General features: G+C 40.6%; 1 protein-coding gene across 1 annotated transcript in view; it reads left to right on the forward strand.

The window, feature by feature from the left end:
• nos1 (nitric oxide synthase 1 (neuronal)) overlaps window positions 1–13,542 on the forward strand; it is a 40,935-nt gene extending 27,393 nt beyond the window's left edge. Inside the window, exons 15-29 of the mRNA XM_020598228.1 lie at window positions 716–820; window positions 900–958; window positions 1,085–1,201; window positions 2,900–3,074; window positions 3,483–3,621; window positions 4,874–4,952; window positions 5,155–5,348; window positions 5,746–5,915; window positions 7,091–7,301; window positions 8,172–8,259; window positions 8,499–8,620; window positions 8,916–9,064; window positions 10,136–10,330; window positions 11,230–11,348; window positions 12,869–13,542. Of these exons, the coding sequence (XP_020453884.1) occupies window positions 716–820; window positions 900–958; window positions 1,085–1,201; window positions 2,900–3,074; window positions 3,483–3,621; window positions 4,874–4,952; window positions 5,155–5,348; window positions 5,746–5,915; window positions 7,091–7,301; window positions 8,172–8,259; window positions 8,499–8,620; window positions 8,916–9,064; window positions 10,136–10,330; window positions 11,230–11,348; window positions 12,869–12,884 (1,938 nt within the window). The 3' untranslated portion in view covers window positions 12,885–13,542. The remainder of the gene's footprint in view (window positions 1–715; window positions 821–899; window positions 959–1,084; window positions 1,202–2,899; window positions 3,075–3,482; window positions 3,622–4,873; window positions 4,953–5,154; window positions 5,349–5,745; window positions 5,916–7,090; window positions 7,302–8,171; window positions 8,260–8,498; window positions 8,621–8,915; window positions 9,065–10,135; window positions 10,331–11,229; window positions 11,349–12,868) is intronic.
• Window positions 13,543–14,561: the final 1,019 nt, after the last annotated feature.

Genomic DNA, 14,561 nt, shown 5'->3' on the forward strand with positions numbered 1-14,561 from the left:
CCACCCCACCCCACCCCACTCCACCCCCCCACACACACACACCTCTCACGCTCTATGGCTCAAAAAGCCAAGCAGATGCAAGCGATGAGAGCGTAGAAGAAGAAAGTGACTTTTCTCTCATGTGGTGAAGTGCTGCGGGTTACAGCCACTGAAGCGTTGAACAGTGCAGTAGTTTAAGACAAGATCCTGAAGCACCCCTGGCTGTGCAAATCTGTTTTCAGAAAAGCGAGAGCAAAAAAAGCAAATCATGCTGCTCTCAATCATTCACTCTGTGCTTTCCCTCGAGGTCATAGCTTATTTTTCCTTTCTTTCTCCCCCAGTGTGACCAATCATACAAGAAGAGATTCATGCATGCACGTGTGTGTCACTGAGAATGGGTATGTGTAGATTTGAATGCCTGGGGCAAGTCTTCATTGTAGTGGGGCTAAAGCAAGTTTTCTATGCAGCCTATGGCAAACAAACACCACCATGTTGAGGGTTATCCAGGATGGATACTCGTTGTGCGGCAGCAGCATATTATCATCTCGTTAGAGGCGAGGACAGAGTAGTCATTACAACCTCCTCCTCTGCCAGCGGCTGTGTGTTTAGCCCTAATTTCCACGCTCAAGTTATCTGTCATGTGGAGAGTGTGTCTAGGAGACAATAGTGAGATAAAGACTAAACCATGTAAATGGAGACTAAGATTCCTTCAGCATTATGGTCTTTTTGTCTGCAGGTCATGTCAATGGATGAATATGATGTGGTGGACCTGGAGCATGAGACACTGGTGTTAGTGGTGACCAGCACATTCGGCAATGGTGATCCACCTGAAAATGGAGAGGTATATATGCAGACACTCAGCATTTCTCTTTAATTGAGCATAAGACAGTTACACAAATAAATAACTTTCTTTGCTGCAGAAATTTGGAGCTGCCTTAATGGAGATGCGTCATCCAACATCCAACACAGAAGATAGAAAGTGAGTTTATTCTCTGTGTTTGTACTTGTGCAGGTCAGTTTTCATCTTTCTCATCCTTTGAATTCCAAACGTGTGTGTGTGTGTGTGTGTGTGTGTCTCACCTTTCTGCTTTTGCGTCCTGTACAGGAGCTATAAGGTTCGTTTCAACAGTGTGTCCTCCTACTCTGACACTCGCAAGTCCTCCAGTGATGAGCCAGAAACCAAGATCAACTTTGAGAGCACCGGACCCCTTGCCAACGTCAGGTAAACAAGATCAAATCAAATCAAATCATGGGGGTTTTCTGTGATGGTGCATAAGTATCCCAGAATAGAAATGATCTAATAATTTGCAGGTGAAAAAAGATCTGATTGTCAACTAAATTAGTTAGGACCCGCTTTACATTTAAGTTATAGTCTTTGATATGCTGTTGAAACTGTACTTATATGTGACATTACTGCCTAAAACATTTTAATTTCTGGCAAATTAGGTCCAGTTTTAGCCAAGACTTGTATATGTCTTATGAGCTGCAAGTCACAAAATCACTAATTGGGATAAAAACATTTTCCCAGTCGGTCACATCTAATGTTGATATATTAAATAATCAAGAATGAAATTTCCACTCACTGTGCTCATTCAGGTTCTTGGATTATTTTGGGGGGGTTAACTAGAAGCTAGCTTTAAAAATGTCATTACTTGTAGGTTTCTTGTTCACTGTTACATTTTTGGCATGGAAAGGAAAAAGAGTGTAAGTGATGAAGTCCAGGAGCTGCTCAATATAAATGGGATTGCTTTAAAAATCAGAGCCACATACTTGTCCTGCATTTGGAAACGGTTATCGACAAAACCTTTTGGCAGCACAAGCCGTACTGTTTTGTACGTGGGAAACACAAAAGTAATCAAACAAGTGAATAAAATGTTTGCCTCGCCTGGTAACTAATGCAAAATATTGCATAATTAGGTAAAGGGACTTTTTTTTTTTTTAAAGAAACTTTAACAACATTAATTATCACCACTGATTGCAACCATTTGCCACTCGACTTTCCTAATCGGTTTTATTATAAAGCCATCCATTATCTATGCCACTTATCCTGAAGAGGGTTGTGGGGGCATCCTGTAGTTTCTTCTGACAGTTGACAATGGGAGAGAGGCAGGGTACACAGGTCTATCACAGGGCTGATGTATAGTGACACACAACCACTCACACCTATGGGCAATTTAGAGTGGCCAGTCAGCCCAACCTGCATGTGATTGGTCTGTGGGAGGAAGCTGGAGTATCCAGAGAAAACCCACACATGCACCCAGAGAGCATACAAACTCTGCATAGAAGGGCCCTGGTCAGCCATGAGGTTTGAACCTGGAATCTTCTTATTGTGAGGCAGCCGAGCTAACCACAGCACCACTCTGCCACTCCTTATAAATACAATGATTTAAAATGCAAAAAATACTTACTTTTTTAAAAATCCTTTTACCAGCGTTGTAACGAGCCATTGTACTTTACAACAGTATTTTTTCAAATTTGTGAAATTGAATTATTATTCCTTTACTTGGAATATATTCTGTAAAACTGGACTCTTTTGAATGTAAACTGCCTTTGTGATGACAAGCCTTATTACAGCGAACAGTTTGTTAATGTGGCGGAGGCAACAGAAATTGTACTCCAAACTGAATCTGATGTGGGCTGACTGCTTCACAGCATAGCAGCTCAAGGATGACTTGGCTGTTTTCAAACAAGTGATCTGTGCCGTGTTTACATCTACCTAAAACCAGACAGGAAGACAAGTATTCATATATACAATCTACATCATGTTGTCAGCTGTTTGGAGCTGCCTGAGAGGGAAGACAGAGCAAGTGTGTAACGTGGGCTCAGTGGTGGTGGTTTGCGAATGTGTATGTTTGTGTTTTTCTTTTTCAACACTATCTGCTTCTCTATCTCTGTCTTCTTCATGTGTGTTTCTCTTTAGGTTCTCAGTGTTTGGCCTTGGCTCCAGGGCCTACCCACACTTCTGCGCCTTTGCCCACGCTGTTGACACGCTGTTTGAAGAGCTGGGGGGAGAGCGCATCCTACGCATGGGAGAAGGAGATGAACTGTGTGGCCAGGAGGAGGCATTCAGAACTTGGGCAAAGAAGGTTTTTAAGGTTCGTTTCTTGGACTAAGACCCTTTGGGCTTTGAGTTTTGTTGATCATAATGGTATGGTGGGCTTGGAGTGGGAGCAGCACACAAACCCTTATTGGCTTTTGTTAGCATCGGTATGTTGGTTACTTTTCAAGGCTTGGATTCCATGTGAATAGTGTGCAACAGAAATTAAATCAGGAAGCCCTCTCATCTCTTTAAAACAACCCCAGTGGTCAAGGTAGCATTTTGAAGGTGTTGGGCCACATATGGCCTTCAGCTGGGGGAGGCACTTCTACTCAGAGTACAAAACATCAATTTCCAGATTCTTTATGTTTTATTAGTGTATAATGCTCAACTGTACAGTAGGTGTGAAGTGATGCTTTGAATGATGGTTGTGTTCTTTCCTGTGTCTGCACTATTACATGTCAAGGCTGCCTGTGATGTGTTCTGTGTTGGCGATGATGTGAACATTGAGAAGGCCAATGACTCCCTGATCAGCAACGACCGCAGCTGGAAGAAGAGCAAGTTCCGCTTGTCGTATACTGCTGAGGCACCAGCCCTCACAGAAGGTAAAAATAATCCTGTGGGAATTGAGTCATCAACTGTCAGTGACGTTCCTGATATTAAAGGGGAAATAAGTGGTAATAGGCATTGCAGAACAAAATGACCATAGGATATCTGCAGAGGGACACTTGGGTTATTGATCTAGGCCGGTGACTCAGGCATTATGTCACCTGCAGCTGAGATCTGTGGCTCTGTCATGGAAAAAAAAAATGATAATGCAATGGGGTATCAAGACCTTTCTACTCTAGAGCTCTTGAGTACAAGATGTTGACCCCTGATAATTTGCATGAATGAATTTTTTATAGCACTTTAATAAAGGTTGTGAAGTGGGCTTAAGCCTGGGCAGCATTAGGAAATAACAACTGGAAAGATAACTACAGACAGTTTAAAGGAATTGTATTTCCAAATAAGTAATATAATTATCTGAGCATTGTTTGACCTTCTGAGCCTTTGTATTGAACTGTTCCATTATGTTTCAGTTTTTTATCCTGCCTTTCACGATAAACATGGGGTAGAAATGATTATTAAAAACACCTGTCAGTGTAATGCAATGCAATTCAACAGCACCACAAACTACATCCCAAAAAATGGTCCTACAATTATATCAGCACTTATTTAAAACAATACAAACTGAACATTATCACCACTATGAGGGGAGGTTTTATTACAGGACTGTTGGATTAGACACCATAAGGTTCAGATAAGTGTACTTATGAAATGAGAACGGTTTTCCTTTTATAAAAACAAATCACTGCGCTGATTTACTGCATTGCACACTGGGCATTCACCAATCTCAAGAAAAGTGCAAGGCAGTTTAAAACAATTGTTTTATGTGAAGCATGAAATTTTAGAAAGATACACTAAATGTTTAATCAGATATTTTGTCGAGTGCATTTATTCACTTTTATGCTGAGAGTTAGATGAGCTTAGCACTAAGCTTGGAAGCAGGGGGGAACCCAACACACTGGCTCTCTCAGAAGTTCCAAAATCCATCTAGAAGCATCTCCAAAATGTGCATCTTATTTCTTTAATCAACAGAAACAATTTAGAGGAAGCTAAGTTAAACACTGCCTGGCTCTAGCTTTGTAATTAATGTACAGACACAAGTGGTATCTTATCGATCTTATCATGTAACTGTTGGCAAGAAATAAAATGTTAATCTGTTCCTTTAATAAAAGCAGAACAGGTCTATAGATAAACATAAAACCAGTCCCTAAATACCATGTATATGATGTCTTTGTTTCTGTCTGCCTACAGCTATGTACAGTATTCACAAGAAGAAGGTTTATGCAGCAAAGATGCTAGAATCTCAAAACTTACAAGGTCCCAAATCCAAGTAAGTATGTGATGACACACACAGACGGGAAAAAAATAGTAACATATTTATCTGTGGAACTAAACTTGTGAAAGAATGTTTGATTGTTCTAATCCACTCTTCTTGTGTCTAACACCATTCTGTTCACTGTGGTGTGTGAACTAAATGGAACAGACTGAAAATGGTGCAGGGTTGGTGCCTAAATTTCCAACTTCTTTTGCAGTCGCTCCACCATATTTGTGCGGCTCCACACAAACAACCACGACAGCCTGAGCTACCAGCCCGGCGACCATCTGGGCATTTTCCCTGGCAACCACGAGGACCTGGTGACAGCTCTCATAGATAAATTGGAGGATGCGCCACCTGTCAATCAAATTGTCAAAGTGGAATTCCTAGAGGAGAGGAACACTGCCCTAGGTGAGTGATGCTTTTAGCAACGTCACGCTACTTTAGCTACTTGCAGTTAGGAAGGGTGCAGTTTGAAATCTGGGCAGGATGTCAAAATCAAAACATGAATAAGTCTCTCTTGCCGCAGCAGGCACCATGAAGTCACACTTTAGCGAGGTATCCATGCCCAGAAATTTTTCAGTGAAGCTGCATAATATTGGCAAACATTTGCAGCGGCACTGGGTGACTTAAGTGTGATTTTCACTTCGACTGTGAAGCAAGGTGTTTCTTAAACACAGTGTGTGCTTAATCAGAATTTACCTTAACAAATAAAGCATTTATAATGATGGCTTTTTAATCTTCCTGCCTTCTCACTGTTTCTATAAAATGTGAATTCATGCTGCTTTAACGGTCTTCATTTCTGCAGGTGTAATCAGTAACTGGACCAATGAGACTCGTATCCCTCCCTGCACCATCTACCAGGCCTTCCAGTATTTCCTGGACATCACCACTCCACCGAGCCCTGTGCTGCTGCAGCAGTTTGCTGCTCTGGCAACCAATGACAAACACAAAAAGAATCTCGAGATCCTCAGTAAGGTAAATTCACTTAGTCTTTTGCGTTACCAGTAACAATGACCTTTAGAATTATTGAGCTGCTGCTGCACTGAGCGCTGAGCATGGCTTGTGATCATGCACAGAAGGGATTTATGATGTATGTACATAGGCTAGACCCAGAAATATCTCCCTTTTACCATTTGCAGTCCAAATATTTGCAGACATTTATTCACTTTTTATTAGAATGCTTGTCAAAGCGCAGTTCTATATAAAGTAACCATGTGTTTAAGGCTCAATATTAACCAACACACTCTTTATGTTTGTAATCAAAATATGGGAGACAGTTTCCTGTGTCTGGAAACTGATTTGATGCACTTTGCACCGATGGAAATACATACAGCAGGAGTGAGCTGGCGCCAAATTAAGCTGTTGATCATTTTAACCCAGAGCTGTTCCCCCTTGTAGTGCCTCCCACAATACACTCTTAATGTTTGTCAATGTGTGGAAGAGGCTGGGGCCGGGCAGTGACTCATATGCGCATACATGGAATTATTGTCACCAGAGCAAAAGAAAAAGATGCAAGGCTTCTGAATTCAGGAAAAAGAAGCTGCAGTAGAATCAGCACAGCAGATCATATTTATTTTTGTGTGAGCTAAATTTCCATCTTATTTCAGGACCATAGCAGAATTTTCTAATCCTTATTTTCTTTCTGAAGATTTTCTTGACAATTGTTATTAGAAGCATTAGAAAACAGTCAAGTCTGTCTTATTGTTGTGTTGTTTTCAAAGGCACGATGGAAGGAGCTGATTAAATAAACATTATGTACAAATTTATTAACATTATCTCAAATAAACTACGTTAGTCTCTCAACTATCCCATGCCCAAAAATACTCTGACTGCTAAAGGTTTAATTCATATTAGAAATTTTTTGCTTGGTAGCAGATCACTAAATTCATCACATCCAAATGTCAGCGATGACACACGAAAACTGTTGGGCAGTGAATGGTGAATGGCTCTGCTTGTAGCTGCCTCCTGCTCTCGAGTCAGAAATGTTTACAGATCTAAAAAAGGAAACCATCCTGTAGTTTCTTCTGTTCTTCTGGCAGTTACTTTGGTTTCTTAATTAGAACAACAGCAATTCAACAAGCTAGAAAGTAAATATATAGAATATCTGTCTGTTTTTTCTTTTTATCACACCTTGCCTTTTTCCTTGATAGGGCTTGCAGGAGTATGAGGAGTGGAAGTGGTACAACAATCCGACACTGGTGGAGGTGCTGGAGGAGTTCCCCTCCATTCAGATGCCGTCCACTCTGCTGCTCACCCAGCTGCCTATGCTGCAGCCCCGATACTACTCAATCAGCTCCTCTCCCGACCTGCACCCAGGAGAGATCCACCTCACAGTTGCCGTGGTCTCTTACCGTGCCAGACGTAAGGATCTGCTACTCCTGTAAAGACAGTCTTTCAGTACAAGAACTGCTCTACCCAAGCTGGCTATCAGTTAAAATCTCTCCAAGGATTTTAAGGCTGTGTAGCTGCAGGTGCTGTGGTCTTTTCTGCTGACTAGAAGGGTAAATGCACTCGCATAAGGCTTGTGGACCTCTGACATTGGTCTCTGCTCGATTTCTGGGATTTTGTTTGGCCATTTTCTTTCTCACTAAAGATGCTAAAAAATTACCCCACTTTTGGTTTCCAGCAAACAGTAAGTTATTATTCATAAAAGTATGTATCCTGTATACATATACATAATTTGTTTTGGTTCAGTTTTTGTCATGGATAAAAGGCATAGAGATGTAGCTCTTTCAAGGTTGCTACAAAGACTCAGAGTCAAATAACTCAGCTTCTTTGAAAGCCGTCTGAAGGCTCAATAAAAATTGAGCGGAACTTATCTTGAAAAGCCAGTCTGCTTTATAGGGCAACCAGACCAAGGCTCTAATTACAAGGAGTGTAGATTTAGAAACACCTCAGGAAGATTCAATATCTCTAGACAGATTCTATTTAGAGATATGGACACAAACACAAGTGAGGAAAAAACAGTGTGGTTATACCAGTTGGTTTGACAGTATATAAACTACATTACCTATTCAAGTTTGAATGTGACTGTTAATTTTAGAGTACTTGTACAAACATGTTACTGTGTTTGTATAAGCAACAGTTAAGTTACTGTAATTTCCTTTTAGAGAAATGGTCCTAGCCTAGGAAAACCTCTTCTTCTGATTGTCTGTCTGTGCACTTAAATTGAGTAGGAGGTGGATGGAAGAGAAGAAGGTAATGTGCTTGCCTGGTATTCATCCCTTTCAGGTGGAGCAGGACCTATCCACCATGGAGTGTGTTCATCATGGCTTAACAGAATAGAGAAGGGGGAGATGGTGCCGTGTTTTGTCCGAAGGTAGCTGTCATTGTTTTTCCAAGGAATTTTGTAGAAAGTCAGATAAGCCATTATCGTGGCATGTTTTGATAGTTTGCTTTCTTGTCAAGAGTTAAATGATTTTACTTTGGGCCAGAGCTGGGCTAGCTGTTTCCCTCTGGTCCGGTATTTGTGCCAAGCTAAACTAACCTGTTACAAAAAAACCAACCTTTTCACTTTTAGCATATTTTTGTTGATTATTTATTTTATCCTTCTTGTAGTGCACCATCATTCCAACTTCCCAAAGACAACCAAGCCCCTTGTATCCTGGTGGGACCTGGAACTGGTATCGCCCCATTCAGAAGCTTCTGGCAACAGAGACTATATGAGCTTGAACACAACGGTTGGTCTTGGTTTTTCTCATTCCATACAGATGTATTTATCACAATCTCATAGAAAGGCTTTGCAGTGCTCCATATGAACTTGCAAAGAAAATCTTTAATCTGAGGGCTGATTATGCAAAAACCCAGGATACTATAAGCTTCTTCATATATTCTTCGGTTTAAAATGCTATCATATGCACCTCTGAGTAATAAGAGAATTGTCAGTGATTTGGACACTGTAATGCCCAAAAGAGAAGACTATAAGTTTTACATCTCCATTCAGAGTGATTATGTGTCTCTGCCTGTCATCTTTAGAGATAAAATCGGGCCCCATGATCCTGGTATTTGGTTGTCGACAGTCTGAGATGGATCACATCTACAAGGAGGAGACCATCCAGGCCAAAAATAAAGAAGTGTTCAAGGAGCTCTACGCGGCCTACTCCAGAGAACCTGGCAAACCAAAGGTAAATTCACTACACTGATCATAACTGTGGATGAGTCAGCTTGTCACAGCTCTCTTTGGACTGCAATGACATACCTCTGTGGTTTTATTTGGAGTACATTCATTACAATTCACATCATGTGCTTACATTTTAAGGGGAATATTTACTAAATAGTCAGGTAGCAAGGGGCAGCACGGTGGCGCAGTGGTTAGCGCAGTTGCCTCACAGCGAGAAGGTTCCGGGTTCGGGCCCCACCTGGGACCTTTCTGTGTGGAGTTTGCATGTTCTCCCCGTGCTTGCGTGGGTTCTCTCTGGGTATTCCGGCTTCCTCCCACAATCCAAAGACATGCAGCTTAGGTTGATTGGTGTCTCTAAATTGCCCATAGGAGTGCGCGTGTGTGGTTGTTCGTCTAAGTGTTAGCCCTGCGATGGATTGGCCAGGTAGCATACCGGTAATAACAGAACTAACGTATACTTGTTTTTCTCCCGGGTGCGAAACCCCATTGTGACTATTTAGGAAATGTATACGCACACAATTTCAATGTTTAGCACCAAAAATGAGCCAGAAAACCTCAGTAAATATCCCCATAAGACTTCCTTCAGGCAACATTTTTATGCCTTTGCACCGGCAATAACCACAGCCAGAGGCATGTTTTTGGGTTGTCTGGCCATATGTCCGACTAATTCTTGTGAATGCAACAGGTCAGGTCAATTTTGGTGGTTGAAAGTCAAAGGTCACGGTCAATGACCTCACATCTGACCTCACATTCTCATGAATTTGAGTGGTTGTCAGGGGCCTAGAAGCGTGAAGTGGTAATTCTAGTTATTTGTTTTTTGCAGACCTCTAACCCTCATGTCTCTCCCTCTCCTTTCATCTGTTCTGATGGTAATGTTCAGCAACTGAGTTAAAAAGAACAGAACATGCAGACTATAATTTTTCATTCTCTATATTTATTTAGTCCGTCAGCGCAAGTCTTTCATCTCTCAATTTGCCAAGTGAACTTAATTTTATTTTATTCCCTATCAGTGGTCTTCTTACCTACTTTTTGCACACTTGACTTCTTCACTTTTCATTCATCTACCCTCTCTCAGAAATATGTACAGGATGTACTGCGTGAGCAGCTGTCAGAGACGGTGTACCAGTGCCTGAGGGAGGAGGGGGGACACATCTACGTGTGTGGGGATGTTACGATGGCCGGAGATGTTCTCAAGACTATCCAGCAAATCATCAAGCAGCAGGGCAACATGAGCCTGGAGGATGCTGGCTTCTTCATCAGCAAGCTTCGGGTAAGAGAGAAGGAAACTGTGTTAGCATGACTTGGACCATTGACCATCACTGAGAATCTTGGTAGTGTCAGCAAAGAGAGGGCCACTAGTTTGAATACTAGGTGAGCTGTGATACCAGTGAATGGAAGACGATCTCTACAAACTGCACTTGAGCAATGCAATTGACCCCAGTTGATCAGGTGAGGTTCTACAGAGCAGCTTGTTCATATCATAAATATGGGTGCTTAAAATAAATATGAGTGGTTAAAAAGCACTTCCCACTGGCTTATTTTCATTTGTGAATTCAAGAGTAAAAAAGCTAAAAAAGATAAATGACACACATCAGCACGCCCACTATTAACACTTGTGTCTGGTATACAAATGAAGAGGTGGTTGTCCTGCATTGTTTAGTGAATGTGAAAACTGCAATAAAGACGCAAATGTTTAAGGGAAAATGTAATGAAAAATCTCACGTATTATAATGCAACACCACATGAAAAGACAGAAAATTAACATAAAACATATTATAATAGTGTCAGTATATTGAACCTGCAATTCAAATAAACAAAGGCAGTTACATACTGAAACATGACTGACCATGTGCTCACCTGGTAGTGCTTAGATTAAATATCAGTCTGTATCCTTTTACCCTTCATAGCAATAGTTCCATGTGCTGTAAACCTGGTGTTGAACCCTTCAAAGGAAAAAGTCTTCAGCGTAAATTGGAGTTTAGAGCTCGAGCACTTCTAAACACTCTTCCCCCTTTACAAGGCATGCTTTTACAGGAGAAGGTCCTTCCCAACAAAGGTGCTTCTAAGATTTATCTATGCTTTCTAATTTGTATTTGCTCCTTTCCTGTCTTGCAAACATTAAATAATATCTATCTCACTCCCTCTTCACCTTCACCTCCCTTCTGTTAGGATGAGAACCGCTACCATGAGGACATCTTTGGTGTCACCCTTCGTACCTATGAGGTCACCAACAGGCTTCGCTCAGAGTCCATTGCCTACATAGAAGAGAGCAAAAAGGACTCAGATGAGTAAGTGGCTTGCATTATGTGGTTTGAGGAACTTTGAACTCTTGAAATGTCACTACATATGAATATTTTGGGTGATGTTGAAGGACAGGTCAGGGGTTCACCAGAATTTAGCAGCTGTCTTTGAGTGGTCATGAATATCAGTCACTAAATACAGAGGAAAGGCCCCAGAGTCACCATGATCACTAGGGATCATCCTCTTGGGACTATAAATAACTACAGTAAATGTCTTGTCAATTTAGCTAATAGTTATCGAGACATGCAGTATTTGTTTTTTATTAAATTAGGTAGTTAGCCTACAGCAGGGATCTCAAGCTAGCAGCCCAGAGACCAGATAGCTTTCCAGTTTATTGCTACATCTTCGCACAAATGTAAAAACATTTTCCACAAGTAATCATTTTGTAAGAACACTGCAAAATCAGAGCATAAAGATTGGATCTTTCATTTACATTTAGCAAGCTGCACATAACTGTGCAACATTAATATTTTGGCTGTACCAAAACATACTGTGTCTTAGCTGCAATAATTCCAGCTGTAAGCAAAATCTTTTACTGAATATTCAAGCAGTAAACCAGCCAGTGGCTGTAAGGCCATTTGATTTTAAGACCACTGCCTTAACCAATCAATCAATAATGTGTGTATAAATAAAGATTTTTTTTAATAGCACCTTATACACCAAATGAAGCCAGAAAATATTTTGCTTTCATTTCTTCCTACATCATTCATATATAAATTTCCTTCCTTCCTTTTTTGATTTATTGTTAGTCTGTGTTTTGGTGCACCATAGGAAACATGCTAATGTCTAGTTTATACATACAACATATAAAACAGGATCATTCGCTTGTCAGCACCACTAAACTGTGCAGGTTTCTATGCTGTCTTATTTGTTTTTGTTTTGTTTTTTTTTAACCACAGATCCTTCTTTTTCTCTCCAGTTTTCCAGCTGATTAACTCACTTTTTTGAAAAGAAAAAAAAAGTGTTTTGGCAAAGCCCATTGAGATTTGCATGTCTCAACCAGTGAGATTACCAGAGCAGCTCTGTCTCAGAAAGACATTTGTGTAAGTCCAATGGCAGACTGCAACCCGTGGTTGTTGGCGCCGTCGATGTGTCATCACCCCTAGTTTCAGATGAAAACAGAGTGAGTAACCATAGAAACCCGTGGAGAAGGCCTTCAAACTAAAAGGATTAGACTGAAAGCGAGTGGCTCTGTTCCATTTCTGTTTTTGTTTTCACCATTATTTGTTCATATTCAAGATTAGACACTTCATATACCCTTGCCATGAGAGCCAAACAAGGGTGCTACATAGCCACTATAGCTCATTAAGCACCAACATAATGCATCACAGACAATGGTTCCTGTGTGGATTGTCACTTGAATTTCACATTTGGCCATCAAAGCCCCTGCTCACTGGATGACTAATGACTGTAACATCTCTATTTCTCCATCTCTTTTGCGCTCTCTCTCTCTCTCTCTCTCTCTCTCTCTGTCTTCCTGTCTCTTCTTCTGTCTTTTCTCTCTCAGGGTTTTCTGCTCATAGGTTTGTGAACTGGGGGCTTTCCGACAACTATCAGTCTGGATGCCACAACAACACTGGTTAAAGAATACTGTGCCAATTTTTGTACTATAAAAATGGGGTTATTTCTTTTTTTATGCCATTCTAATGTTTCTGTTGGGCTCTGTACTTTTGTCTGTAGCAAGATGGAAATGTTCTGTTCTCTGAGAATTTGTTTTGCTTGTTGATGAAACTTCCAAAAATGATAAATTGATTCATAATGTGTGCACCTAGTGTAATGACCTGCCCCATTGTGAATGCATGATCAAGACAAGAATATACTCAAGTAATATAATATACTCTGTTATTGTTACAGTTAAAAGGTTTTATATTTGGATAAGGAAATGTGTGACACTGATAACAAACTCACACACTTAAGTATGAATTAAGTTGACTTTACATTTTAGGAAAGAATTAGGCCTGGTCAAATCTGCTCGGGCTGTTTGTCGTGATATTAAAGGCTGGGATTCCAGACGGGTTAGAAAAGTGAGAGATGTACAGGCATGCAGACAGAAAAACTGAGACATATTTGTTGCCAACAAATTTGACATGTTGACAGGTCACCATGAATTATGAAAACAAAGATTCTCTCACAGCCTCAACAAATATTATCTCGGCCTGCACTGGTAATCCATCAATATGCATCAGCCTCTGTGGCCGCTCTTTTAGTGGCCTGTCCATTCTCTCATTGCATCCTAATCTTATGTGTCTCAGCTGGTGTTTACCCAACCCACAAAGCAGGCACTAAAGATGAAATTTGAACCTGTTACAAAATATTAACACTTTCAATGACTCTCAGATTTAAAAATATACAGTGGCTATTGAATTATAGCATTAATACACTATGACTATAATGAAACAAACCTGGTTTGTGTCAAATTATGTAGTTATCGTGGGAGGGAAAGTGTTTTGAAAATGATTTCGTGAATACTAGATGATTGCTCAATGGTTAAATCACAAGTTAATGGACTAGTTTGACATTTTAGGAAGCTTGCATGTTCTCGTTCTTGCTTGACTTTGATAGTTTGGTGAGAATACCTTTACCACTTTGTCTCATATGAAGCAACAGCTAGCAGTCAGTCATGAGAGAAACAGCCCTGCATTGGTTCCCCTGAATGAGAAGGCTGCGTTTTTCATGCAGGGCTAAAATCTGCCTGAGCATAGCCTTAGCGTAACAACTGGAAATGGGGTGTAAATGTAACAGTATCTTCCTGCCATTTCCCGTTATACATGTACAGTGGTTTTACGGCAATTTGTGTACGGACTCTTTCTCTGCAAGGAAATCATCTCTCCCAGGCAATGGAATGGAAATGGTCTGACCGGGCTATCTGTTTCTGCGGTATATACACATGACCCAGTGTAAAACCACAATTTATCTTTAAACAAAAAAGACACATCTTAAATAGTGAGATTTAGAGGAACTGGTTGTAACTGTACCTTTGGAGAAAGCCAAGCTACAGTAGCTCTTTCCCTTGTTTTCCAGTTTTTTTGTTTGGTTTGTTTTGTTAAAGCTAAGTGGCTTCTGGCTATGTAGGGCCATATTTACCATACTTTATAGTGGCATCAGTCTTCTCATCTTACTCTTCAGTGTTTTTTCCTAAACTGTCAAATCATTATTAAAATACCTCTGTAACAGTACTTTGTTAAGGGAAGCAAAAGGGT

The sequence above is a fragment of the Monopterus albus genome, unplaced genomic scaffold (assembly GCF_001952655.1).
Source record: "Monopterus albus unplaced genomic scaffold, M_albus_1.0 scaffold37.1, whole genome shotgun sequence".
Classification (NCBI taxonomy): Eukaryota; Metazoa; Chordata; class Actinopteri; order Synbranchiformes; family Synbranchidae; genus Monopterus; species Monopterus albus.